At 45.8% G+C, this 26,962-nt stretch overlaps 1 protein-coding gene across 2 annotated transcripts in view; it reads left to right on the top strand.

Moving 5' to 3' along the window:
- PREPL (prolyl endopeptidase like) overlaps window positions 1–21,574 on the top strand; it is a 45,215-nt gene extending 23,641 nt beyond the window's left edge. For both annotated transcript variants that reach the window (XM_069768615.1, XM_069768614.1), the window contains exons 9-15: window positions 4,114–4,314; window positions 11,834–12,006; window positions 15,017–15,233; window positions 18,557–18,706; window positions 19,003–19,129; window positions 20,097–20,182; window positions 21,249–21,574. In XM_069768615.1, the coding sequence (XP_069624716.1) occupies window positions 4,114–4,314; window positions 11,834–12,006; window positions 15,017–15,233; window positions 18,557–18,706; window positions 19,003–19,129; window positions 20,097–20,182; window positions 21,249–21,293 (999 nt within the window). In that variant the 3' untranslated portion in view covers window positions 21,294–21,574. The remainder of the gene's footprint in view (window positions 1–4,113; window positions 4,315–11,833; window positions 12,007–15,016; window positions 15,234–18,556; window positions 18,707–19,002; window positions 19,130–20,096; window positions 20,183–21,248) is intronic.
- Window positions 21,575–26,962: the final 5,388 nt, after the last annotated feature.

Raw genomic sequence — 26,962 nt, 5'->3', positions numbered from 1 at the left:
GGTCCTGGGCATTAGTCTAAACACTTGGAAGGAACATGTTGGCTCTTTTCACTTTTACCTTTTACCATAAACTATACCGGTCTCTTCACACAAGGCCAAAAGAAGCGCATGGTCTTGCCATCGCCATCCTTCAAGACCTTTTAAAACTACTTTTGGTGCCCAAATTGTGTGCAGGGAATGTCTTGATTCTCCTGCTGTGCAACTTGTCATCCATGTTTGTTTGTTTTTTGTTTTTTAATGGACAGTTCCTCTTTATTGACATTCTGCCAGCACTATCAGTACAGGAACGTCCTTTTTCCACATTTCTCAGCATGTCTTGTTCTTTGTATTTGTCATTGCCCAGTGGCTTTGTCACCTGAAACTGAAAGCCTTTATGCTTTGTCTGTATTCAGTTTGCCAGACAGAAGAGCAGAGACATAGGGATGTAGCTTGGGGGGAGGTGCTGAGATAATGGGATGTTTTGGGGGGGCAACTAATTGGTCCTCTGCCTGCTCATAGTTGCTATATTGCTGGTATAGGCTACGGATCTGATTGAGGGATATCCCCACCACTTATGGTCTTGGCTGAGACCACTTGGACACAAGGGAGGGGAGGTACAATGGTCCTAAAAGTCCTAAAATACTTCTATAAAACGTTCCCTCTCAGCAGCATCATTGTTTGGTGCTGAGCTTATGTTCTATAGCTGCTTTCTACCGTAGCAGATGGATTAAACGCTGGTCTGGGCCATATAACCCCTTAGAAGCTATGGTCACTAGTGCAGCACCCAAGGGGGTTTGTAAGCTTATTATTGGAAGATGGTTAAAAAAAAAAAATTAAAACCCTACTTATTTGGTAGTGCCGCATCCATAAGAAACCGACTTATAGCAACAACAAAACAATTATGGATTTTTTTTTTTTTTTTTTTTATCATGCCTCAAAAAAAAAAATAAAATAACAAGTGGCCAAAAAAGTCATATGAACCCCACCACAGTGCCTATAAAATGTTTGCGTCCTCTAACAAAAAAACCCTGAGCTTCTGTAAAGAGAAATTAATCTTATCTCGCATCTCAGAATAACAAGTGAGCGTTCTAAGAAATGATGCCCCAGAATTGTTTTTTTTTTTTTGGGGGGGGGGGGGATTAGCTCAGATGTGATTGGAGAGGTGACAGGTTTTCTCTTGATAGACTGTGTGTAATGCATCATCTCTCCTGTGGCGGCGCTGCAGGGAAAGTAGACTCCTCCTACTGGACTCCTCCACAGGTACAATTGATCATTGGCTGTCCCAGCTGCCGATTACCCTGTGCTCAGCGTCATGCCAGGTTCATCGACCTAACAAAAAGCCGACTTCTCCAGCGCGACCAAAACGTCTGAAAGACTGACCAACAAGTTGTACAATCACTGCCCTCCAAAACCTAATGTCCACAAAAAATGCGTGGTTTCTATAACCTACCGTTGATTCTCCTCTTACACAAGTCATTGTGTTTTACTGTCATTTTCTTAAAAAAACTAAATAAATTCCCCTCGATTATTCCAGGTAAATGCATCCACTATTGCAATATCTACACCCCATTTATATACCGTACTGGCTTTCCATCTTCCCCTATTTTCTGGCTGCCTCTTGCTAACAAATGCTTCCCCCCCAAAAAAAAATAGAAATCAGCCCTTAGATTAGCTCCTATTTGCTGTGGTGCATTTATAATAATATATATATATATTTTTTTTTTGTCTGCTATGAAATTGTAATATTTTGAAGAATGGCCGTTTTGGCTTTTCAGCAGCTGGCAGAGATTGAATGCTGATTTTTATTTTTTTTATTTTTTTTTTCTCCCCCGTCCCCCTTTCTTTCCTTGAGAATCTTACACATAATAGCTACAAACCTCCAAGTGTACATGTGCCAAGAAAAAAGGGTTATTGTGTTCTTCAATGGTTTTTCTTCAGCTCTCCGGTCCAAGGCACCAATTTCAAGAGACTGAATGCTAAAGAGCCTAACCTGTAGCACGAGATCGCTAGCGGGAATCAAACTGGCTAGATTACAAGAGCGGCTCGGTCAGGGCGTATAATCAGAGACGGAGCAGGGGAAATAATAGGACTGAATAGAATTGCTTGCTGAATATAATGTTGTTTATCTAGAATGGATTATTTTCAGATTTTTTTCATTTTTTTTTTTTTTTATACCCCCTAAATGCATTACTTTGCTCAAAAATCAATAAATCGGTAAATTGACGTTCCGAGAATTTCTCATCTCATTATTTATTATATATATATATATATATATATATATATATATATATATATATATATATATATATATATATATATATATATATATATATATATATATATATATATATATAATTTTTTTTTTTTTTTTTTTTTTTTAAATCAAACACGTCTTATGGTTCGAGATGGGGGTTTGTTTGTTTTTTTTTTGTCTTGTTTTTTGTTTTTTATGGTTTTTACTAAAGGGGCATTGTTTAAAAGCTAATAATACACCCTGAAGATACGCCCCAGAGCTGCCTAAGGACACGCCCCCAAGGATCCCATAAAGATTACCCCAAATTCAAAAAGCCCATAAATCCTGAACCATCTGATGGATTTAAAAAAATAAATACAAAAAAAATAGACTGTAAGTAGTGGAAATAAAAATAAGTGCAAGAAAACGGCAACTTTTGACTTGGCGGCAGATCCTCCTCTAAGGGCAGCAGGACACAATGACAGACCTGAATCCCTGCCTGACCTCGCTTTCAGTAGGTAGAACAGTCAACATTTTCCACCCCTTTTTTTTTGCTGATGAAATGTGACTTTAAATATCACTTCACAGAGCAAATTTAATTTGACAAGTAAATCACGACTTGTTTCGTAGTTTTGCTTTTTAATTGAAATAGTGAATAAATTTCATTATGGGGTTTAAATAAAAAGGTTATTAACAAGTTGAGTGCAATGAACCATTTATGCTCTGCCTCTGTCAACCAGGGTTTTGTTCTGTGAGCGGAAGCCTTTCTTTTGCTCTGATATCCTTATATATAATTATCATATGAATTGAGGTGAAACAGCTTTCCAGATTAAATCTATCGTTCGTAGACGGGGATTTTTTTTTTTAAAGGGGGGGATTGGAAAACAATGAATTTTTATAAATAAATAAATTCTACCGCATCGGGTATTCTAGAATATGTACAGCCACGTAGTATGTTGCCCAGCCCAGCCACGTAGTATGTTGCCCAGCCACGTAGTATGTTGCCCAGCCACGTAGTATGTTGCCCAGCCACGTAGTATGTTGCCCAGCCACGTAGTATGTTGAACAGCCACGTAGTAAACAGCACAGATCCACATAGGATACAGACTTAAAACAAAAAATTAACATATACTCACCCTCCGTTGAAGTCCTGGCCCTGTGTGCGGTGCACGTGGCAGCTTCCGGTCCCAGGGTTGGTATAGGCGCAGGACCCGTGATGACGTCGCGGTCACATGACCGTGACGTCATGGCAGGTCCTTCTCGCATACCATCCTTGCAAGCACTAGACTCTAATGTGTAAATATAAAACTTCAATTTTTATTAGTACCGTCTAAAATATAACAATGTGTGAATAAACACCAACACCAATAAACTAAAATACAGAGGCTCCCCGGGGAGGTGCCTGACCCTATATATCCTATCTCGCCCTGCCTGACAGCGGAGGTTGGCACCCTATAACCTGCGCTTTGGCGCCCCCGCTCGTCGGCGGCTCTCCCTTTCTGCCCTATTACACCCGACAAATGGCAGGGGCGCCAAAGCGCAGGTTATAGGGTGCCAACCTCCGCTGTCAGATCTTTTGACTATTGATGCTGCATACGCATCATCAATAGTAAAAAGTTGGTCACACAGGGTTAATAGCTGCATTAATGGAGTGCGTTACACCGCGGTCCATTAACGCTGCCATTAACCCTGTGTGAGCGCTGACTGGAGGGGAGTATGGAGCGGGCACTGACTGCGGGGAGGAAGGAGCGGCCATTTTTCCGCCGGACTGTGCCGGTCGCTGATTGGTTGTGGCTGTTTTGCCGTGACCAATCAGCGACTTGGATTATATATTTTTTTTTTTTTTTTTTTTTTAAATTTATTTATATTTTTTTTTTTGGTCTTCTCATATTTCTCTGTAGCTTCCATCATGGGCCTGTGCATTACAAGCTGATTTGTACCCAGAGGAGAGGACGAACACGCTCTGCTTTTACCTTGAGTCTCCTGTTCATCACCCGGTCATGTTTGCCTATTCTGTACCAGAAGACAGATTGTCAGTAGAAGCCGATTACAACGGAGAAAAAAGTGAACCTCGCATTGTGCGATTGAAAGCCAAGAGTAAGGTCTGCATTCATTCTTTTACTAAGGGTCATGAAAAAAAAATTGCTAAAGCATTACAAAAGGAAAAATGGGATGAATGCACAGTGTTCAGCCTGTAAATTTCCAATTTCCTCCCTTCTTTAAGTTGGTTTTGCGTGTTGTCTTTGAAGAAAGGCGAGTGCAACCATTTAACACCATTTTATTTTATTTTTTAGACCTGTACAAATTGGTGGCATTATACTATGTAATATTTTCTCCTTCGCCTCATTGGGGGTCACAGCCCGTGGGTGTATGCTGCTGCTGCCTCTAGGAGGCTGACACTAAGTGATACAAAGAAAGTTCTCTCCTCCCCTGCAGTATACACCCTCCTGCCGGCTCTCAGCTCCCCCCTGCAGTATACACCCTCCTGCCGGCTCTCTGCTCCTCCCCTGCAGTATACACCTCCTGCTGGCTCTCTGCTCCTCCCCTGCAGTATACACCCTCCTGCTGGCTCTCAGCTCCTCCCCTGCAGTATACACCCTCCTGCTGGCTCTCGGCTCCTCCCCTGCAGTATACACCCTCCTGCTGGCTCTCGGCTCCTCCCCTGCAGTATACACCCTCCTGCTGGCTCTCGGCTCCTCCCCTGCAGTATACACCCTCCTGCTGGCTCTCGGCTCCTCCCCTGCAGTATACACCCTCCTGCTGGCTCTCGGCTCCTCCCCTGCAGTATACACCCTCCTGCTGGCTCTCGGCTCCTCCCCTGCAGTATACACCCTCCTGCTGGCTCTCGGCTCCTCCCCTGCAGTATACACCCTCCTGCTGGCTCTCGGCTCCTCCCCTGCAGTATACACCCTCCTGCTGGCTCTCGGCTCCTCCCCTGCAGTATACACCCTCCTGCTGGCTCTCGGCTCCTCCCCTGCAGTATACACCCTCCTGCTGGCTCTCGGCTCCTCCCCTGCAGTATACACCCTCCTGCCGGCTCTCGGCTCCCCCCTGCAGTATACACCCTCCTGCCGGCTCTCGGCTCCTCCCCTGCAGTATACACCCTCCTGCTGGCTCTCAGCTCCTCCCCTGCAGTATACACCCTCCTGCTGGCTCTCAGCTCCTCCCCTGCAGTATACACCCTCCTGCTGGCTCTCGGCTCCTCCTCTGCAGTATACACCCTCCTGCTGGCTCTCAGCTCCTCCCCTGCAGTATACACCCTCCTGCCGGCTCTCAGCTCCCCCCTGCAGTATACACCCTCCTGCTGGCTCTCAGCTCCTCCCCTGCAGTATACACCCTCCTGCCGGCTCTCAGCTCCCCCCTGCAGTATACACCCTCCTGCTGGCTCTCGGCTCCTCCTCTGCAGTATACACCCTCCTGCTGGCTCTCAGCTAACCAGTTCTTGCTTCGTGTCCGTAGGAGGCACTTGGGTCTGGTTCAGACCCCATTGTTTTTAATTTCTACTTTTCTGTAAATTTTTATTTTTTAATTAACGGAGTGAAGGGGTGACTGATCCTTTCAAGGTTCCGATCTCCCCCGAACCATCAACAGGCGAGTATATACCTCCCCGTACCCTCTCCTGCGACGTGGGAAGCCATGCCTGAGCTCACTTCAGGGGCGACGGTTCCTTCACGGTCCCGATCTTCCCACACCAGCAGCAGGCGAGCACATGGAGTGTCGCCTCCATGTATCCTCTCCTGGAGCCAGGCCTAATGCTGGGTATGGCCCTGTCCACCCGGACTGAACTCCGTGGATGTACAGAGACCCCTCTCTATGGCGTCCGAGCAGCCCCCACTGTCCCAACACTGTGAAAGCGGATGGCACATGGGGGCGGACGGTTCCTCTCCACCTCCCTAACAAAGGGATGGTCGATTTGAGGTTTATCCCGCTATCCCTGCACCTGCAGCAGAACAGTAGAGTGCGCGCACTTTCCTCGGCGCTGAAACCCAGTCATCGCGGCGGCTCCATGCCGGGAAGCGCACCGATGGTGAGTGGATCAGCGATGGTTTTCTGGAGTGGGATATTCATATGCTGACATGCAGCCTCAGCTTCCCTGTGGCCCACCTCCCTGAGGTAACGCTCCGGCTGGCTGCAAAAATTTAGCCCTCTGCTTCGGCCGATGTGTAGGCCGCATCCCGGAAGCCGCGCCCGCACTATGGCGTGCTAAGGCAGCTCCGCCCACCTTTTCTGGCGCTTCTTCCCTGGCACGGGAGCGATCGCTTCCCTCAGCAACGCTGGTATTGGTCACGCCGGCTGCAGAAATTTAGGCCCCGGGTTGGGCCTATTCATGGAAGTCAGAGGCTCCGCCCACATCGTGACTGTGGCTCCGCCCCCAAATTGGCACAGGACCAGTATTCCCTGTCTTAAGAGCACATGACCAGTCTGAAGCCAGTCACCCTAAATGAGCTCAGGAGCCCTCCGCCGCCGATCCCAGCTTATCCCAGAGTACCTAGTTCCCTGAGTGGGCTTCATCACTGCCGCAACCCATGGTTCTCTGACAAAAGATTGAATCCCTCCATGAACCCTCTGTGGCTCGGAGTGCTCGCAGGACCAATATAGATGTCTCTTTCCTTCATGCGAGCCGTCTGCTAGCAGGAGCCGTAAGTTTTCTAGAAACGTGCACGCACCTAGAAAACGGAAGCTTCATTTCCTGATCCCTCACCAATGATTTGCTGAGAACAAGTCTCTGAATATGGATCGGTTATTGCCTTGGTTCTGGACTCACCCCAACTTCAGAAGAGGATGGATTCGCCTATTTATATAATCAACCAATCTCTGTAGATTGACGAGGGCTACGGTTCTACTCTAGATCACGCAGCGTCCCTCATGAGGAAACTAAACTCCATCGCAGAGCATTTGCCATTCACCCAGACAGGTAGCGTCCGGATAAGCGATTCACTGGACAGAAGCCTCTGCAAGCGCAGTATCCATTTTTCAGCCAATATGCAAACACGTGGGGTGTACGCTAGGGTTGAGCGAAACGGATCGGACAAATTCAAAATCGCCGACTTTCGGCAAAGTCGGGTTTCATGAAACCCGACCCGATCCTAGTGTAGGATCGGCCATGAGGCCGCCGATCTGCGTGCAAAAGTCGGGTTTCATATGACGTGATATGACTTTTTCAGCGCCATTTTTCAGCCAATGAAGGTGGACGCAGAGTGTGGGCAGCGTGATGACATAGGTCTCGGTCCCCACCATCTTAGAGAAGGGCATGACAGTGATTGGCTTGCTTTCTGCGGCGTCACAGGGGCTATAAAGGGACGTGCACGCCGACCGCCATCTTACTTCTGCCGATCGTAGCATAGGGAGAGGTTGCCGCAGCTTCATCAGAAGAAGGGATATAGTTAGGGAGGGAAGATTAACCGCCAAACCGCTTGTGCTGTAGCGATTTCCACTGTCCAACACCACCATTGTTTTGCAGGGACAGTGGAGGCTATATTTTTGTGCATCAGCTCTGTAGCTTATTAGGCTGCCTTATAAGGCTCCCTGATAGCTGCATTGCTGTTTGCACGCTGCTGTGCAAACCAACTGCTTTTTTAAAAGCAAAAATCCTGTTGCTCCTTTCTGCACAGTTATCTTGTTTATTTGTCCACACTTTTGTGTGCAGCAGTCCTTTTTATTGCTGCCATACTTGTCCTGAGATCATTGTAGGGAGATTGAAATTGTACTACAGTCCTTGTATTTTTTCATATATCTTCCAGCCACTTTCTGCCACTTACAGTTATATGAAAAAGTTTGGGCACCCCTATTAATCTTAAGCTTAATGTTTCATAAAAATTGGGTTTTTTGCAACAGCTATTTCAGTTTCATATATCTAATAACTGTTGGACACAGTAATGTTTCTGCCTTGAAATGAGGTTTATTGTACTAACAGAAAATGTGCAATCTGCATTCAAACAAAATTTGACAGGTGCATAAGTATGGGCACCCCACCAGAAAAGTGACATTAATATTTAGTAGATCCTCCTTTTGCAAAAATAAGAGCCTCTAGTCGCTTCCTGTAGCTTTTAATGAGTTCCTGGTTCCTGGATGAGGTATTTTTGACCATTCCTCTTTACAAAACAATTCCAGTTCAGTTAAGTTTGATGGTCGCTGAGCATGGACAGCCCTCTTCAAATGATCCCACAGATGTTCAATGATATTCAGGTCTGGGGACTGGGTTGGCCATTCCAGAACAGTGTAATTGTTCCTCTGCATGAATGCCTGAGCAGATTTGGAGCGGTGTTTTGGATCATTGTCTTGCTGAAAGACAACTTGCTGCGTAACTTCAACTTTGTCACTGATTCATGAACATTATTGTCAAGAATCTGCTGATCCTGAGAGACCTTAACTATTTTGATTTCCTATAGACTCAACCAACAGCGGATCAATTATCCAGGACGGTCTAGATCTAAGGGATCTTGGTTCCAAAATGGGGACCGAAAAGTAAGACCGACCCTGAATCTCAAACTTCTACCAAGCTTGACAAGGTTCCCTTGTTCAGATGGAGTTCCTCTGCTCAGCCATTACTTCAACGGAAAAAGGTGGAGTTTCTGGCATTCACCGACATTCAGGATGCTTACCTTCACATTTCTATTTTTTCCCTCTTCAAAAACTCCTTCGCTTTCCCTTTCGCGAACAGCATTTCCAAATCACTACCTTATCCTTCCGCCCTGCTACCACACCCAGAGTGTTCTCAGGGGTTATGGCGGCTGTCCCGTTCCTCTTGCACCCTAGAGGCGTGGTCATCCTGCCCTATCTGGTCGACTTTCTAGCCGCTCTTCCAGCCCTGCGCTGAGTCGTCTATATCTCTTGCTATACCCTCTCTCTCCTGGGCTGCCAGCTAAACTTAGACAAGTTTTTCCCTCTTTTCCAGCCTAGCAGATATCCTTTTTTGAGGATGATCCTGGAATCTACCAGAAGGTTGATGATTCTCCCTTGAGACAAGGCCGTGGCCCTTCAACAGGGAGCTTGCGCACTTGTTCACTCATCCCATTCGATTTACTAGGAGGGTTCTGAGGAAAATCGGTGACCACAACAGAAGCATTTTCCTTCGCACCTCTCGTTTTCTGCAGGTCAGTCAGGCTTTCAGAGGGTAGTCTGAGCTCCTTCCTCATCCAGGGGAGATCCTTTCTCCCGGTTCAATAGTTATTAGTGACTACCGATGCCAGTCCTCTTCTCCTGATCATTGTTCTGGGGATCCGAACGGTATGGCTAGTTCTACAGCAGGTCCCCTACCTTCTGGCGGGTCACCCCATCCGCTGCAATCGGACAATCCCACGTCTGTCCCATACGTCAATCATCTAGCAGGTACCCACGGTCAGGCGTCATGGCCGAGGTACCTCACATTCTCCGTTGGGCCACGATCTATCATCTGGTGATCTCTGCACTACACATCTTAGGAGTAGAACTCTAGGCGGTGGACGCCGTCAGGGTCCCGCCTCATGTAAGTGGGAACTTCACCCGGAAGTCTTCCATCAGATCTGTCTTCCCTGGAGCACTCCAGATGTAGGTCGGATGGCGTCCAGACTGAACGCCAATGTACTAGAAGTTCATGGTTCGGCCTCCAAGTCCAAAAGCCATCGCAGTGCATGCTCTGGTCCTTCCATGGTACCAGTTTCCTTCACCCCTCTTCCACTACTTCCGAGATCTTTTCGGAAGCAGGAAGGGCCCCAGTGATCCTGGGAGATCCACACTGACAATGTCAAGTTTTCTCGTTTGCGGAACTAGTATTTTTCTGTCTTATTGCAACAAAACTGCAAATATGGACTTACTCGCAGAGAGTCTTCACATGTGGTTCTTGCCTATCGCATACTGTTAGATCTTTAGGACCTTAATGATCCTGGGAGTCTTACAGTAGACTCCTTTTGATCCGGACAGACTTTACTATCAGGGAAGATCGCTTTTTTTTTTTCTCTGCGATCTCCTCATTCTGATGAGTCTTCGGAGCTAGCCCCTCTGTTCTTTCAGACCTTTTTCCCTTATTACAATCAAGGCAAGGTTGTCCACAGGCCATCCACGTCTCTTGTTACCAAGGTGGTATTGTATTCCCACAGTTGAGGGCATCGTTCTTCCCTCATCTCTTTCCGCACCAGTCCACATAACGGAATGGGTTCCCCATATTCTGAACTTGGTGAGTGCTCTGAGTAGCTACGTCTCGAGGACGGCGTCCTTCCGAAGGTTGAACACTTGATTTGGGCTACCTCACTGTAAGAGTACGACTTCCAGACGGTTACAGAAAGGGTTTCGCTGTTTCATCGGCCATGTTAGCCTGGTGGATTTGTTACACCATCCAGGAGTCCTTCAGTGTTAGATGTCAGCCTATCTCCCTGTCTATCGAGGTTTCTTGGATTCTAGGCACCAGGCGTTGGCACAGCACGTCTGCAAGCTTGCGAGGTCGTCCAGTCCATATGCATTCTTGAAGCTCTATAATTCCCAGACTTCCACAGATGTGAGTCTGGACAGGCGGGCTCTGCAGGCTGCGGTGTCGCACTTGTAAGTAGCGGTTACACAAGGCCTGATCTGATGTTGTCCCCACCCAGGGACTGCTTTGGGACGTCTTACGGTCTGTGTCCCCCAATGAGGCGTAGGAGAAATAGGGATTTTTGTGTACTCACCGTAAAATCCTTTTCTCCGAGCCATTCATTGGGGGACACAGCTCCCACCCTATTATTTGCTTGTGCTTGTTTTATAATTTAACAGGCTATACTCTCATATATAATGTGACATGTTATACGCTCATATATTGTTTATTGATCTACTGCTTTTGCACCGAACTGGTTAGCTGGGAGCCAGCAGGAGGGTGTATACTGCAGGGGAGGAGCTAACTTTCTTTGTATCACTTAGTGTCAGCCTCCTAATGGCAGCAGCATACACCAACGTCTGTGTCCCCCAATGAATGGCTCGGAGAAAAGGATTTTACGGTGAGTACACAAAAATCCCTATTTTCTGCTCGCTGACACTATTTATCTGGATACTCTAAGGCACGATTTATCTGGGCATTGTACTATTTCCGCTCATTCGATTTTCACGTACGAGTGCTATGCGCTCTTTTCCCAGATGGCATTCATACCTGTGATAGTCTATGGGGTCAAATGTATAATTTTTGATTTGGGGGTTGGATGAAAATTGTCAATGGGTCCATGATGAATCCGACAATGGGTCCGATGTTGAGTGCGGTCTGATTTTCACGGACTAGTGGAATGGAGAAAATGGAAAAACTTATCCACGTACAAGAATAACGGACGACACTTGAACCACAATCTGTCCATTTTACTCATGTGGAAACATTGGACGTGTAAATGAGCCCTTAGGGAATATGCCCACGTAAAGTGTTTGCTGCAAACATTTCTGCATCGAAAAATGCAGCATAAAAAATGTGCTTTTTTTTTTTTTTTGTTTTTTCTCCCATTCAATCGAACGGATGAAAGAATTGAGATGCTAAGGATCTGAAAAGGCTTCAAATCTGCAAAAAAAAAAAAAAAAAAAGCAACATGTGCATGAATTTTTACTAATCTCACTTTGCTGGGACCGTAAAATGCAAATTATGTATTTTTAACACCCTTTTTTTTTAGTTTTCATTTTGGTTCTCCTTCTGAGCAGGATGGGGCGTCGGTGCCAGTGACAGTTTTTTACAAAGAAGACATTGGCCTTAGTGAAAGACCCCTTTTAGTCCATGTCTATGGGGCGTATGGCGTGGATTTGAACATGAGCTTTAAACCTGAGAATAGATTGCTGGTTGACGATGGCTGGATCTTGGCCTACTGCCATGTAAGGTAGGGCTCAAATATTGTAAAAGTAGAAAATTTTAACAGCAAAATTGGATCATTTCTTTGAGAAATTCTACAAATGAGCTGATTAAAGGGTGTACGTACCACTGCTCAGAACCCAAACGATCATCTGTGGTCCTGGGTAGGCACCTCCTGCAGTCTGGATTTATTTTGCTCTTTTTAACAAGTAAAAATAGCAGCAACAACAACAACAAAAAATTATCAAAATATATTTTATGAAAGTAAACCTATGGCACATTGTCACAATTGTAATAGAAAGATAATCCAGCTCAACTAACCGTGAATAGGCTTTTATTCACACAAAGTGCATAACAGAGGACAACATCAGCTAGAATAAATTCTACATCAACGCGTTTCGGGTGACAGTCCACCCTTAGTCATGAGATTTTAACTTTTAAGACTTCAACTTTTTAAAATCTTTTGTTCATCTAATTTCTACTCCATTCACAACTTTAGCCCCAACTTGATTGAAGATCTGCTGAATCCATATGTCCTACTTATTTTATTATGCTTTTCTTTATATAGCGCCATCATATTCTGCAGCACTTTACAGACATCATTATCGCCATCCCCATTGGGGCTCACAATCTTCTTGATTCCCTATCACTACATCTTTGGTGTATTGGGAGGTAGCCGGAGAACCCAGAGGAAACCCACGCAAACATACAAACTCCTTGGATGTTGTCCTTTAGTCGACTTTGACCTAGCCTCTTACTGCTATAATGACCTCTCATCCTGGGCCCCTTCCTGCTATAATGACCTCATCCTGGGCCCCTTCCTGCTATGACCTCTCGTCCTGGGCCCCTTCCTGCTATAATGACCTCTCAGCCTGGGCCCCTTCCTGCTATAGTGACCTCTCAGCCTGGGCCCCTTCCTGCTATAATGACCTCTCAGCCTGGGCCCCTTCCTGCTATAATGACCTCTCAGCCTGGGCCCCTTACTGCTATAATGACCCCTCAGCCTGGGCCCCTTCCTGCTATAATGACCTCTCGTCCTGAGCCCCTTCCTGCTATAATGACCTCTCAGCCTGGGCCCCTTACTGCTATAATGACCCCTCAGCCTGGGCCCCTTCCTGCTATAATGACCTCTCGTCCTGAGCCCCTTCCTGCTATAATGACCTCTCAGCCTGGGCCCCTTACTGCTATAATGACCCCTCAGCCTGGGCCCCTTCCTGCTATAATGACCTCTCGTCCTGAGCCCCTTCCTGCTATAATGACCCCTCAGCCTGGGCCCCTTCCTGCTATAATGACCTCTCGTCCTGAGCCCCTTCCTGCTATAATGACCTCTCAGCCTGGGCCTCTTACTGCTATAATGACCTCTCAGCCTGGGCCCCTTCCTGCTATAATGACCTCTCAGCCTGGGCCCCTTACTGCTATAATGACCCCTCAGCCTGGGCCCCTTCCTGCTATAATGACCTCTCGTCCTGGGCCCCTTCCTGCTATAATGACCCCTCAGCCTGGGCCCCTTACTGCTATAATGACCTCTCAGCCTGGGCCCCTTACTGCTATAATGACCCCTCAGCCTGGGCCCCTTCCTGCTATAATGACCTCTCGTCCTGGGCCCCTTCCTGCTATAATGACCTCTCAGCCTGGGCCCCTTACTGCTATAATGACCCCTCAGCCTGGGCCCCTTCCTGCTATAATGACCTCTCAGCCTGGGCCTCTTACTGCTATAATGACCTCTCAGCCTGGGCCCCTTCCTGCTATAATGACCTCTCAGCCTGGGCCCCTTACTGCTATAATGACCCCTCAGCCTGGGCCCCTTCCTGCTATAATGACCTCTCGTCCTGGGCCCCTTCCTGCTATAATGACCCCTCAGCCTGGGCCCCTTACTGCTATAATGACCTCTCAGCCTGGGCCCCTTACTGCTATAATGACCCCTCAGCCTGGGCCCCTTCCTGCTATAATGACCTCTCGTCCTGGGCCCCTTCCTGCTATAATGACCTCTCAGCCTGGGCCCCTTACTGCTATAATGACCCCTCAGCCTGGGCCCCTTCCTGCTATAATGACCTCTCGTCCTGAGCCCCTTCCTGCTATAATGACCCCTCAGCCTGGGCCCCTTCCTGCTATAATGACCTCTCGTCCTGAGCCCCTTCCTGCTATAATGACCCCTCAGCCTGGGCCCCTTCCTGCTATAATGACCTCTCGTCCTGAGCCCCTTCCTGCTATAATGACCTCTCAGCCTGGGCCTCTTACTGCTATAATGACCCCTCAGCCTGGGCCCCTTCCTGCTATAATGACCTCTCGTCCTGAGCCCCTTCCTGCTATAATGACCCCTCAGCCTGGGCCCCTTCCTGCTATAATGACCTCTCGTCCTGAGCCCCTTCCTGCTATAATGACCTCTCAGCCTGGGCCTCTTACTGCTATAATGACCTCTCAGCCTCTGTGCCGCAGTACACTTCAGCCACATGTATACCCGATGACGTGTGTCCAGCTAAAATAGGTGCTGGTGTTGGCAGGCCCCCTTCCCACATGGGCCCAATCCCTCCCTCTGCAACTGCAATTGTTACACCCATGGCCACTGGTCCTTCTTTTTTTTATATAACACTGTAGCTTCCAGTTTCAGGAAATAAACTTACATTAGCCACAGTAAAGACCATGACCCCATCCTTTTGTATTGAATTGTCTAATGAGCGTGTACAAAGGTCGTTTTGAAGGGGAGCAGGGTCAGCAGTGACATCGTCTTTTGTGATTGGTGGATCCTCTGTCATCCGCTGTGTATAGAGGTATTATCAGTTAGCATCCTGCCTTTGGTTATTAAAAAACAAAGATCAAGATATGAGAAAAAATTAAATTCAGGTGACATTTTTCTGATGCCTCACTTTAAATTGCAAGTGTACACTTTAATCAAATCATATGTTTTATATTTTCTCCCCCATTTTTTAATACAAAAGCCAAATTATGAAAATTCTGTCCAAATGATTGGGTATAAATGTGTTCTTGGGTGGCTGCCATTATTTCCACTGCTTCCTCCAGTGCCTGCTCTGTCTTTACAGAGGTGGTGGCGAGTTGGGCTGTACCTGGCATAAGCAGGGTAATCTGGAGAAGAAGCAGAATAGTCTGGATGACCTGGAGGCTTGTATTGTTCATCTCCACAATGTTGGATTTTCTCAGCCCTGTCGGACATCCCTTGAAGCTGCCAGCGCCGGAGGAGTCCTGGCCGGAGCTCTGTACAATTCTAGGCCGTGGCTTTTCCAAGCGATGATCTTGGAGGTACCACATTATGTTACATACTTCAAAATGGTTTTGTAGACTTTGCCACTAATGGCCAGTCTTTAGGATATGACGTTGTTGTGCTATTGGTGGGGTTGGATTACACATGACTTTACGGTGACTGGTGAAACAATCACGCGAGTGCTTCGGCCCCTTTGGACAGACCCTCGATGTGAAGACCAAAGGCTAAACCAGCAATCGAGACCCCATTATATCTAGAGAAATGCATACCTTTTTATATCGGACAAGTGTACTGTCCTTTACTATTAATGAGAAGATGCGGTACCAAGAACAGTCAGAACCGCATGAATGGGCAAATCCATGGCCGAGCACTGCCTCCTCTTTCCTGCCAATGATCAGCCGTTGTGACAAACGTTGGACGCCATCGATCAAATATTGATGACCTATGTGAAGGATAAATATATATATAAAAAAAAAACACTGCACTTCCAAACCGCAAAAGACAAGTGTGAAGAGGTGCAAGCTAAGAGGGCCAGTCCATATGCCTAACAAAGCTGCACTCTGAAACGGTATAATATGTAAATGTGGAATATATGAAACTGGAATTGCATTACTGCTGTAGAAAACGGGTTGAAAAATGAAGGCACTTTGAGCATAAATTGGCCTAATTCGTGTAAGGCTACTTTCACTCTAGCGTTAACTGCAATCCGTCACAATGCGTCGTTTTGCAGAAAAAATGCATCCTGCAAAAGTGCTTGCAGGATGCGTTTTTTCCCCATAGACTTGTATTGACGATGGATTGCCACACGTCGCATCCGTCGTGCAACGGATGCGTCGTGCTTTGGCGGACCGTCGGCACAAAGAAACGCTACATGGACCGTCGGCAGCAAAAAACGTTACGCTTTTTCCGACCGCGCATGCGCGGCCGGAACTCCTCCCCCACCTCCCCGCATCTCACAATGGGGCAGCGGATGCGATGAAAATCTGCATCCGCTGCACCCGTTGTGCGGCGCTTACAACGCTAGCGTCGGTAACCTCAGCCCGACGCACTGCGACGGCCCGAGCCCGACGCTAGTGTGAAAGAAGCCTAAGCCCAACAGCCAGCGACAAGGCGTACCCCTTTGATTTTGGGACCCCAAACCTAACATGTCGCCTCTCCTAGGCTTTTTTTATATTGGTAATACACGCCTTCTGACTCATCCTCCCATCAGCCTATGGTGGTTTTAAAAAGAGTTTTATCCCACCTGACCATATTATTGTAGGCTTTTTGCCCAAGAGAGGCATCATGTTAGGTCGGTGTCTCAACATTGGGGTACGCCTTGTGGCTGGCTTTTGGGCTCAAACGAATTGACCAATTTATGCGCCAAGTATCTTCATTTTTTTTAAACCTATTTTCTTCAGCGGTAATGCAGTTCTAATTTTATATATTCAGTGTCTATTTACTATAGCACTCCAGAGTGCAGCTTTAATTTAACCATGCTAAAGGTAACCCATTAATACAATAATACACCTTTCCATGCCTAGAACGTAATGGTACATCATGGGGTGTGCAGGTGTATGGTGCAGGCTCGGGAATTGAGCCTGTTCTGGATAGATGCGAGCTATCTTAAAGGAAAAACAATAAATGTTTGGTATTGCTACATCTATAAACTTCCAATTTATCAAAATGCAATGTCTCGTAACTAGAGATGGGCAGACACCTGGATGTTCAGATCCGGCGGGTTTGGCCGAACAGTTACAAAAAGTTTGGGTACCAGAACAGTACCCGGACCCCATTCACTTGAGCATCCAGTGTTTGCCACACTGTAATATGCATGAGAGCGCGGCAAACACCGCTTCTGAACGGCGATGAAATTTATTCTGGCTGTGTCTTTATTTGCCATGTAACTGTAGGATTAGTAATGGATAGGTGCCCTATAGACTCCTCTCCATTACTAAGCCGTGGGCTTCATGTCACCTAACAATACAAAGGTGACATCAACCCCACAAATATTAACCCCACTTGCCACTGCTACAGGGTAAGTGGGAAGAGTTAGGCAAAGCGCCAGAATTGGCGCATCTAGTAGATGTGCCTTTTCTGGGCGGCTTTGGGCTGCTATTTTTAGGCTGGGGGGGTGATATCCATGGCCCCTTACCAGACTGAGCATACCAGCCTCCAGTTGTCTGCTTTAGCTTAGCTGGTTGTCAAAAATGGGGGGACCCCTCGCTGTTTTTTTTTTTTTTTTTTGTTTTGTTTTTTTTACTTATTTGTTTAAATAATAAAAAAAAAAATACAACGTGGCGACCCCTCTATTCTTGATTACCAGCCTTGTTGCAGCCCCCAGCTGTGAGTTTTGCTGGCTGGTTATCAAAAGTGCAGGGTAACCCAGGCCATTTTTTTTTTTTTTAATTATTTACAGCGCAGGAGCCAGCTAATGAATACTCCCATCCGCCGCTCCTGCTCTCGCTATTAGCGGCAGCAGGTGTCGGATGATGGGTGCAGTAGTCCCATCAGCTGACTGGAGGTAAATTTTATACCTCCGATCACAGCTGCGTCTTCACGCTCTCTTTTGACAGCGTGGGAACTGCGGCTCTCTGACCTGGGGGATGATTTTACCACCGATCAGAAGCGGTGTTTGCTGCGCTGTCAAACACCCGGTGTTTGGGCAGCCGAACCCGACCAGTAACACGGACTTCTTGGTGAAGTCCATGTTCGGTGTCCGAGCCCAAACAGTAAGTGTTCGGTACGGACGCCAATCTTTACTGTTTGGATTTGCCCATCTCAACTGTTAACCAAAAATGTAAATGCTGCAAAAAAGAAAAATTTAAAACTGCCATTTATTCTTTAGTGAGGGGTCGCTGCATTTCCCTCCCACAAAATGCAATATTAAAAAATTGTATGTTCCATAAATTGGAACCAATAAAGACTGCAGCTCTCCATGCCAAAAAAAAATATATAGCTCCATCTATACAGAAATGAAAAAGTTACGGGTCTTTTTTTGTCACTTTTATATAATACCTTTACTTGAATTATTTATTTTTTTTATCTCCATATTCGTACTGAACTAGAGCACAATAAATGACGAAAAAAAGAATGATGGGTCGACCACTAGGAACTACACTGATCACAAGTACAGGGGTCCTGTGTCCCCTGTGTGAACGCGCTGGAGCCATGGTGCACGTGTGTGACTACTGCTCCATTCTCGGTCTATGGGGAGCGGTGGTCACCAATGTGCACTACAGCTCCCATAGAAGTGAATGGAGTGGTGGACTCGCATGCACATGGGGACCTTGTTCTCGTGCTTCGCTTTCACCTTAATTATTAACATATTGCCCATCTACAAAGTGCAGTAGTACATTGACCATGCTGGTTTCTTCATTAGGCGCCTTTCCTAAATGTCTTGGCTACAATGATGGACCCGTCTTTACCACTCACCATTGAAGAGCAAGAAGAATGGGGCGATCCTCAGACTAACGCGCAGCACTACAGAGCCATACGGGCTTACTGCCCTTATCAGAATATCACTCCGCAGGTAGGAGCGACACTGCCGCCTTTTATTTCCTTGGTTTTATCTTTATAAATCTGCAGTTTTCTTTAAAATTTGGGCAAAAAGAGAGAGTAGGCACTAAAGCTTTGTGCAGACCTCATCAGTCTATCCCTGACCGGTCATTAAACTCTGCAGAAGAGCGAATATGTGCGATCATGAGAACGGACAGCGGCTGGATTGCCAAATATTCTGGATTATTGGACTGTGCATAGAAAAGTGTGTGACCAGTTCTGATCCTATTACGCTGTCATGTCCGTGTCTGTTTCTTTGTCCTGTTGTAGAATTATCCCTCAGTTCTGATTACAGCTTATGAGAATGATCAGCGCATTGTGTTAAGTGGATTACTGCAGTACGTGAAAAAGCTCCGGACAGCTGCCCTCTGCCATTTTCAGGCATCGGCATTGCCCGGTGAGTAGGTGTCAGTAAGTAAGCGGCGCCTCCATGTATATTTGACTTTCACTTGCATGCTCAATTCTAGAAGATCTGTCAACACCATCCTCTCCCCAATACTGGAGCGTTTTACCTTCGAACTCTGTATTTGGCTATCCCTCTGTTATTCCTCCTGGAATCCTATCACTAAATTGACAGACGTTTTCATTTCTCTTACTTGTCCAGATTGTCCATTCTTACTCTAAGGGTCACATTCACACAAATGTGTGTTTCGCCCATGTAATGTCCACGTGTGCAAAAACGGGCTACAATTGCTCTGTGTGCTATCTGCTAGACCACATGGGCAAATATCCCCACGGACCTCAGGACGTTGGTGGATAAAAGTCAGTTTACACCAGTCTAGTGCAATAATATAGTGGGCATATTTCTGTGGATGAGCACACTGAGCATGTCTGCAGTTTTCAGATAATAATAATTATAATAATAATCTTTTTATATAGCGCTAACATATTCCGCAGCGCTTTACAGTTTGCACACATGATCACTGGTCTGATCCGGTCAGTGCTCTTCTGGACTTGTTGACGTAGGGCTAAACAATATGGCTGGGCAAATCTTTGGCAGTGCTACCGCCACACCACCGTCGCTCCGTTGGTCTGACATTAGTGTTGCTTGTTGGAGAATATTCGGACACAGTCCAAGTTTTTGGTGAAGTTTACTTTAAAAAACTGACACAAGCCGACTGATAACATCAGTGTGCCTTTGCTTGTTAAAAACAAAAAAACACTTTTTGGTCATTAACCATGAGACACTTTTTTTTTTTTAGAAAGTGCCCATATGGGAATTGGGAATAGAAAGACTCATGTAATTGTAGAATTGTTAAGAAGAAAAATAAACCGTGTATAATATAAACAAATACTGGTGATTGTTTTTCATAAATATGTAAGTATATTAATTTTTTTATGTTGGAATTATGATACTGTTTCAGATTGGAGGATGCCCAATATATTGCTGGACGTTCATCCTGGAGGTAGTCACACTGATTCATTATCTTGGGAAGATTCCTTGAAAAAGGTAACGTAATATACACCTACCTCACACAGTCATTTTGTGTTCTTAAAATCGCAAGTAAAATTAAAGTAACGCTCCAGCAAAGTTGATGGTGCAGCCTGTGTGGTTCAGGGGCGGTGAATCCCTATCATGCTCCACCCCTGAGGTCTGCACTTTGTAGAATATAGTGTATCAGTTTTGCCCAGAGGACCTTTCACCGTACTTTTTATACTTTTTTTTTTTTTTTTCCCCATTTTGCCTCTCCGTTGCGGAGATTAGTAATTTAAGCGAACCTTTCACCAGGTTTGGCCGATGTGAGATACGGCCACCACCTTTTTAAAGCCTCATATACACCATTCTATAATGTTGTATATATATGCCTCCAATCCAACCTGTATGATGAAAAATAGCTTTTATTATACTCACTAGCAGGGCAGTTTGGTCCTAGGGGTGTCTATATTCTTGGTTCGGTGTTTCCCATCTTCTTGCGATGCCGTCCTCCTCCTCCTTTGTGTGGATGACGTGTCCCTGCGTCATCCAGAAAAGTCTCCTTGGCATCGCGCTCCTGCGCAGGCGTACTTCTCTGTCCTGTTGAGGGCAGATCAAAGTACTGCAGTGCGCATGCGCCGGGAAAGGTCTCGTTCAGCTGAAGTAGGGTCTGGAGTCGGCGGGACCCTCACCTTCTGGGCTGGTCGCAGCGGTGACTACGGTCGTTATGAACCTGGCCTAGACTTATGTCTACATTTCATCAAATTATCAGGACAGGAGACATTTTAGAAGTTTGCATTAGTTCATGTGGAATGAAAGAAGAAATTAAAAAATGCGAGGATACCGGAGTAACATATTACATAGTAACATAGTTAGTAAGGCCGAAAAAAGACATTTGTCCATCCAGTTCAGCCTATATTCCATCATAATAAATACCCAGATCTACGTCCTTCTACAGAACCTAATAATTGTATGATACAATATTGTTCTGCTCCAGGAAGACATCCAGGCCTCTCTTGAACCCCTCGACTGAGTTCGCCATCACCACCTCCTCTTATTGTTATGCTTTATCTAGTTTTTTTGTTTGTTTTTTCTTTCTTAGGTGGCCGCACATCTTGCTTTTCTTCACAAGGAACTGAAACTTTAGGAGAAAAGAGTTCAAACATTACAGAGGAAAACCATGAAATTGCAGTACATAATGAAGAGGAAATAACGTGATTACCGCGCCTCTATCTCCTTTAGTTCATATTCAAATGTAGAAGATTAATTGCAGAAGTTTTCTGCGTTTTCCATGCATTGAAATAGTGACTGGCGGACACAGAACCTGCGGCTACTTCTGGAGGACTGAGCTCATGTTTTGTAATCCTGAATCGTCCCCTTTGGTTGACTGAGCATTAGAAGAAAAATAAAATCTGACATTTATTTGGATCCGACCTGTCACATGATCATTTATCGTTTATCCAGTATCCAGATTTTAGATTTCTCCAAGAAAAAAGTTTCTTTTCGTTTGGGCTAGACATGTAATTGGCAGCCTCATAACTAAAGCGAGAAAGGTAGCGTAATGTAGATGCTTTACTACCTGTTGCACTAGTTCTATAAATCTTCCACCTTTGAGACTCCAGAATGAATCCTGGTACGTACTGTACTATATTACAGTTGTGCTCAAAAGTTTAAATACCCCGGCAGAATTTTTGCTTTCTTGGCCTTTTCTCAGAGAATATGAATGATAAAACCAAAACTTTTTCTCCACTCATGGTTAGTGGTTGGATGAAGCCATTTATTGTCAAACTACTGTGTTTTCTCTTTTTAAATCATTACGACAACCCAAAACATCCAAATGGCCCTGATCAAAAGTTCACATACCCTGGTGATTTGGGCCTGATAACATGCACAGAAGTTGATTCAAATGGGTTTGAATGGCTACTAAAGGGAACATCCTCACTAGTGATGAGCGAGTGTACTCGTTGCTCGGGTTTTCCCCAGCACGCTCGGGTGATCTCTGAGTATTTGTTATTGCTCGGAGATATAGTTTTCATCGCCTCAGTTGCCTGATTTACGGCTGCCAGATACGCTGAATACATGTGGGAATTCCCCATCTGGAAGCCGTAAATCATGCAACTGAGGCGATGAAAACTATATCTGCGAGCAGTTACAAATACTCGGAGGTCACCCGAGCGTGCTGGGGAAAACCCGAGCAACGAGTACACTCACTCATCACTATTCCTCACCTGTGAGTACCTCCGAAATGCCTCACACTCTGTACATTAAAGCTGCACCACTTTAGACACTGCAACATTATGGTGAACGAACACTTCTAGAAACATCACTTTACAATAATCTTTCCATCTGAACAGGCTGCTGATGACTGGACGAACGAACAAAACACTCATTTGTAGAGTGAACTTATCCTTTGGACTGTATTAGGCCCCCTCTCACACAGCCTTAAAAAAAAAAAATATGCGCAAGGCGGTCCGTTTCTTACTATTCGTGTGGTTTTGTCGGCCATCCGTGTTGCACATGCCGGAATAGAAATTACAGGTTTTTAAGTGATCTGCAAAGTTATAGACAGATAATAGAATGGATAGTTAGATAGCTTGTAGTGCTTTCTATTAAGCCACATAATTAAATGGAAAAAAAAAATCCTTTTGATAGGTCATCAATGAAAAAGTAGTGTACAACCACTTTAACTTATTGTGTCATTATGCAGTAAGCTTTCAGGTGATAATTTACAGTTTTGTTTGACATACTTGTTTTTAGTAAACTTTAAAAGATTGCAAAACTCCTGCAAGACAAAGCTCTAAAAATTAGAGGTAAATGCTATCCTAGAATCTAGCGTATCGCCAAAAGGTAACGTTTTCTTACTAAACTAGGATCTGCTATCAGAGTGCATTGCTCCCAATGATTGGAGTTTACGCTTTTTGGATCAAAACGATGTTTACTAAATACCCTATGGTATTGTATACACTATTACTCTGTACCCTGTTGTAGGTATATGTTCACTTTGTTTCTGTCTTAGGTTTGGTATGTTAAATGGCCACAGCAGCTAAAAAAACAGACACACGGTCCGTGCTTTGCACACTGATGTGTGCGCAGACCTATTCACTTAAATGGGTCTACATGTGGAGACTATCACCACACTTACCGGACACATTGACGTCTGAAAGAGGCCTTATACTCCAGCTCATTTCTTTGGTTTTAATTTTTGTTTTTTTTGTACTTTATACAGACTGGTGTAGCTCCATTTTTGGTTGGGCATTTCATCCCTATAGTTTCCCATGGCCAGGTGTCTGACCAGTTAGATCCTGATCCTTCTCTGCCCCCTCTACATTAAGGTCGTCTGTGTGAACATGCTCTCATACGATGCATGTATACCAACTAGTGCTCTGGCTGATTTATTTGGCTTTGCTCCCAATGATTGCTAAAAAGAAGTAGATGTGCAAGAAAATCTGTTTTTGTTTTCCAAATATGGTTATCCATTGACTACGATGTGCCACCAATGTGGCTTTGAAAGCTGTCAGGAATTGCAGAGTTTCCTAGTACTGCTAGTACAGTGCCCTGCGAAAGTATTCGGCTCCCTGGAGCTTTTCGACCTTTTCCTACATATCATGCTTCAAACATAAAGATACCAAATGTATATTTTTACCTTCCCCCGATGATGGCACACCTGAGATGGGATCTGCCCAGTCAGGACAGGAAACCCTACTGAAAATAAAAGGGCGGTACCTCTCCGTCGATTTAGTTGGGTTTCCTGTCCTGACTGGCTTTTTTCGTCTGAGCGGGCGTCGGTGCAGCATGGTCGGATGTTCCGGCTCCCTCCGTGGCTGCCGCAACACCCTCCTCTCTGCTGGCGTCCAGGTGCGACGGCCGCTTCCGGGTCGCCCGTGTGACATCACGCGCAAGGCACGCTGGGAATGGGCGTGCCCGCGTGACGTCGGGGGCGGGCGCCGGATCCAAGATGGCGGTGCCCATGAAGAGAACGCCGGCCGATGGGGAAAGACTCCGGTGGTGTGGCAGAGGAGGGGAGGGACCACCATTAGGCACCGGAGGAGGCGGGGAGTGCAGTGGATCCCCCATAAAAGGGGGATGACCACAGAAGATGCACTCATGCCCAAAAACTTCATCATGGAAGTGGTGCAACAGGAGGAGCATCAGCAGCTGCCGTCACAGCAGCAGCATCATCAAGAGCACTCGCCAGATGCTTTGCCGAGCCACCAGCATACCAGGATAAGCAGCCGCTCAAGTGGTAGGAGCAGCAGTCGTCTTGTCCGGCAAGACTCTTCGGCGTCCAGAAGGGACGCTGCACGTGCATCTGTCCAGCCTCTGAAACCGATACCTTTGACTGTCGGCGATGGTGAGTAATCTACGTGAATGTCACCCTTATGGTAACAGGGTTGATTTTTTCTGTTTGATCACTTGGGGTCAAGGAAGTCTAGCGGCAAAACAAAGAACCGAGAATGTGCCCTTTGTAAAGTCCCGCTTGCAGTTCAGCGGCAGAAGGATCTTTGCGCTAACTGCATTAATAAAACTATACAGGAAGAGACCCCTAATTTCGCCACTAGCCTTAAAGCCATAATTTTGTAATAATCCTAGAAATCCTGGGGAACAAAAGTTCCATATGTTAGATGTAAGAAGATCTATGTTACAATACATGTCCATGACTAGTCAGTTGAGGAAAGACCAAACCCTATTTGTAGCCTTTCAGGGTAGTAAAAAAGGTGTGGGGTAGCTAAAAGTACCATTGCTAGATGGATCAGGGAGACCATTAGCTTATCCTACTCTACGAGTGGCACTACGGTTCCTGAAGGCATCAAGGCTCATTCCACCAGAGCTGTGGCTACCTCCTAGGCAGAAAAGGCTGAGGTATCGATTGATCAAATTTGCAAGGCCGCTACCTGGTCCTCACCCACAACTTTTTTCAAACACTACCGGCTAGATCTTTCTTCCTCTGCTGACCTAACCTTTGGAAGAAGGGTACTGCAAGCGGTGGTCCCTCCCTAAGGTTTCATTCTACAAAAGTCCCTCAGGTGTGCTGTCACGGGGGAGGGGAACACACCAAGGTTACTTACCGGTAGCCGTTTTTTCCGGAACCCATGACTGCGCCTGTATATTCCCCCCCCCCTCCCTTTATCACCCCTTTGGTGTGCACTATAGTTTTTGGTGTTTTAGTTCATATGATGTGATGGATTTGCCATGTGTACTAACCAGGGGGGCCTCTCATGCTCTGAAAACCAATGGAGAGGTACCCCCCTTTATTTGCAGTAGGGTTTCCTGTCCTGACTGGGCGGATCCCCTCTCAGGTGTGCCATCATGGGTTCCGGAAAAACCGGCTACCGGTAAGTAACCTTGGTGTTTTGGTGAAGAATCAACAACAAGTGGAACACAACTGTGAAGTTGAACAAAATTTATTGGCTATTTTAAATTTTTGTGGAAATTCAAGAACTGAAAAGTGGGACGTGCAATATTATTCGGCCCCTTTACTTTCAGTGCAGCAAACTCACTCCAGAAGTTCACTGTGGATCTCTGAATGATCCAATGTTCTCCTAAATGCCTAATGATGATAAATATAATCCACCTATGTGTAATCAAGTCTCCGTATTAATGCACCTGCTCTGTGATAGTCTCAGGGTTCTTTTTGAAGCACAGAGAGCATCATGAAGATCAAGGAACACAACAGGCAGGATTTGGATACAAAGTGATTTCCAAAACTTTAGACATCCCAAGGAGCACTGTGCAAGCGATCATATTGAAATGGAAGGAGTATCATACCACTGCAAATCTACCAAGACCCGGCCGTTCCTCTAAACTTTCATCTCAAACAAGGAGAAGACTGATCAGAGTTGCAGCCAAAAGGCCCATGATCACTCTGGATGAACTGCAGAGATCTACAGCAGAGGTGGGACAGTCTGTCCATAGGACAACAATCAGTCGTACACTGCACAAATCTGGCCTTTATGGAAAAGTGGCAAGAAGAAAGCCATTTCTCAAAGATATCCATAAAAAGTGTTGTTTAAAGTTTGCAACAAGCCACCTGGGAGACACACCAAACATGTGGAAGAAGGTGCTGTGGTCAGATGAAACCAAAATCAAACTTTTTGGCAACCATACCAAACGATATGTTTAGAGTAAAGGCAACAAGCTCTTCACCCTGAACACACCATCCCCACTGTCATACATGGTGGTGGTAGCATCATGGTTTGGGCCTGCTTTTTATTCAGCAGCGACAGGGAAGATGGTTAAAATTGATGGGAAGATGGATGGAGCCAAATACAGGACTATTCTTGAAGAAAACCTGTTGGGGTCTGCAAAAGACCTGAGACTGGGAAGAAGATTTGTCTTCCAACGACACAATGATTCCAAACATAAAGCAAAATTTACAATGGAATGATTCACAAATAAATGTATCCAGGTGTTAGAATGGCCAAGTCAGAGTCCAGACCTCAATCCAATCGAGAATCTGTGGAAAGAGCTGAAAACTGCTGTTCACAAACGATCTCCATCAAACCTCACTGAGCTCGAGCTGTTTGCCAAGGAAGAATGGGCAAGAATTTCAGTCTCTCGATGTACAAAACTGATAGAGACATACCCCAAGCGACATGCAGCTGTAATTGCAGCAAAAGGTGGCGCAACAAAGTATTACCATATATACTCGAGTATAAGCCGATATTTTTAGCCCATTTTTTGGGCTGAAAGTCCCCCTCTCGGCTTATACTCGAGTCATACCCAGGGGTCGGCAGGGGAGGGGGAGCGGGGGCTGTGTAATTATACTCACCTGCTCCTGGTGCGGTCCCTGCAGGTCCCTGGCTCCCAGGCGCCGGC

This window comes from Ranitomeya imitator, chromosome 5 (assembly GCF_032444005.1).
Source record: "Ranitomeya imitator isolate aRanImi1 chromosome 5, aRanImi1.pri, whole genome shotgun sequence".
In the NCBI taxonomy this organism is placed as follows: domain Eukaryota; kingdom Metazoa; phylum Chordata; class Amphibia; order Anura; family Dendrobatidae; genus Ranitomeya; species Ranitomeya imitator.
This window is presented reverse-complemented; position numbering and strand designations above follow the sequence as displayed.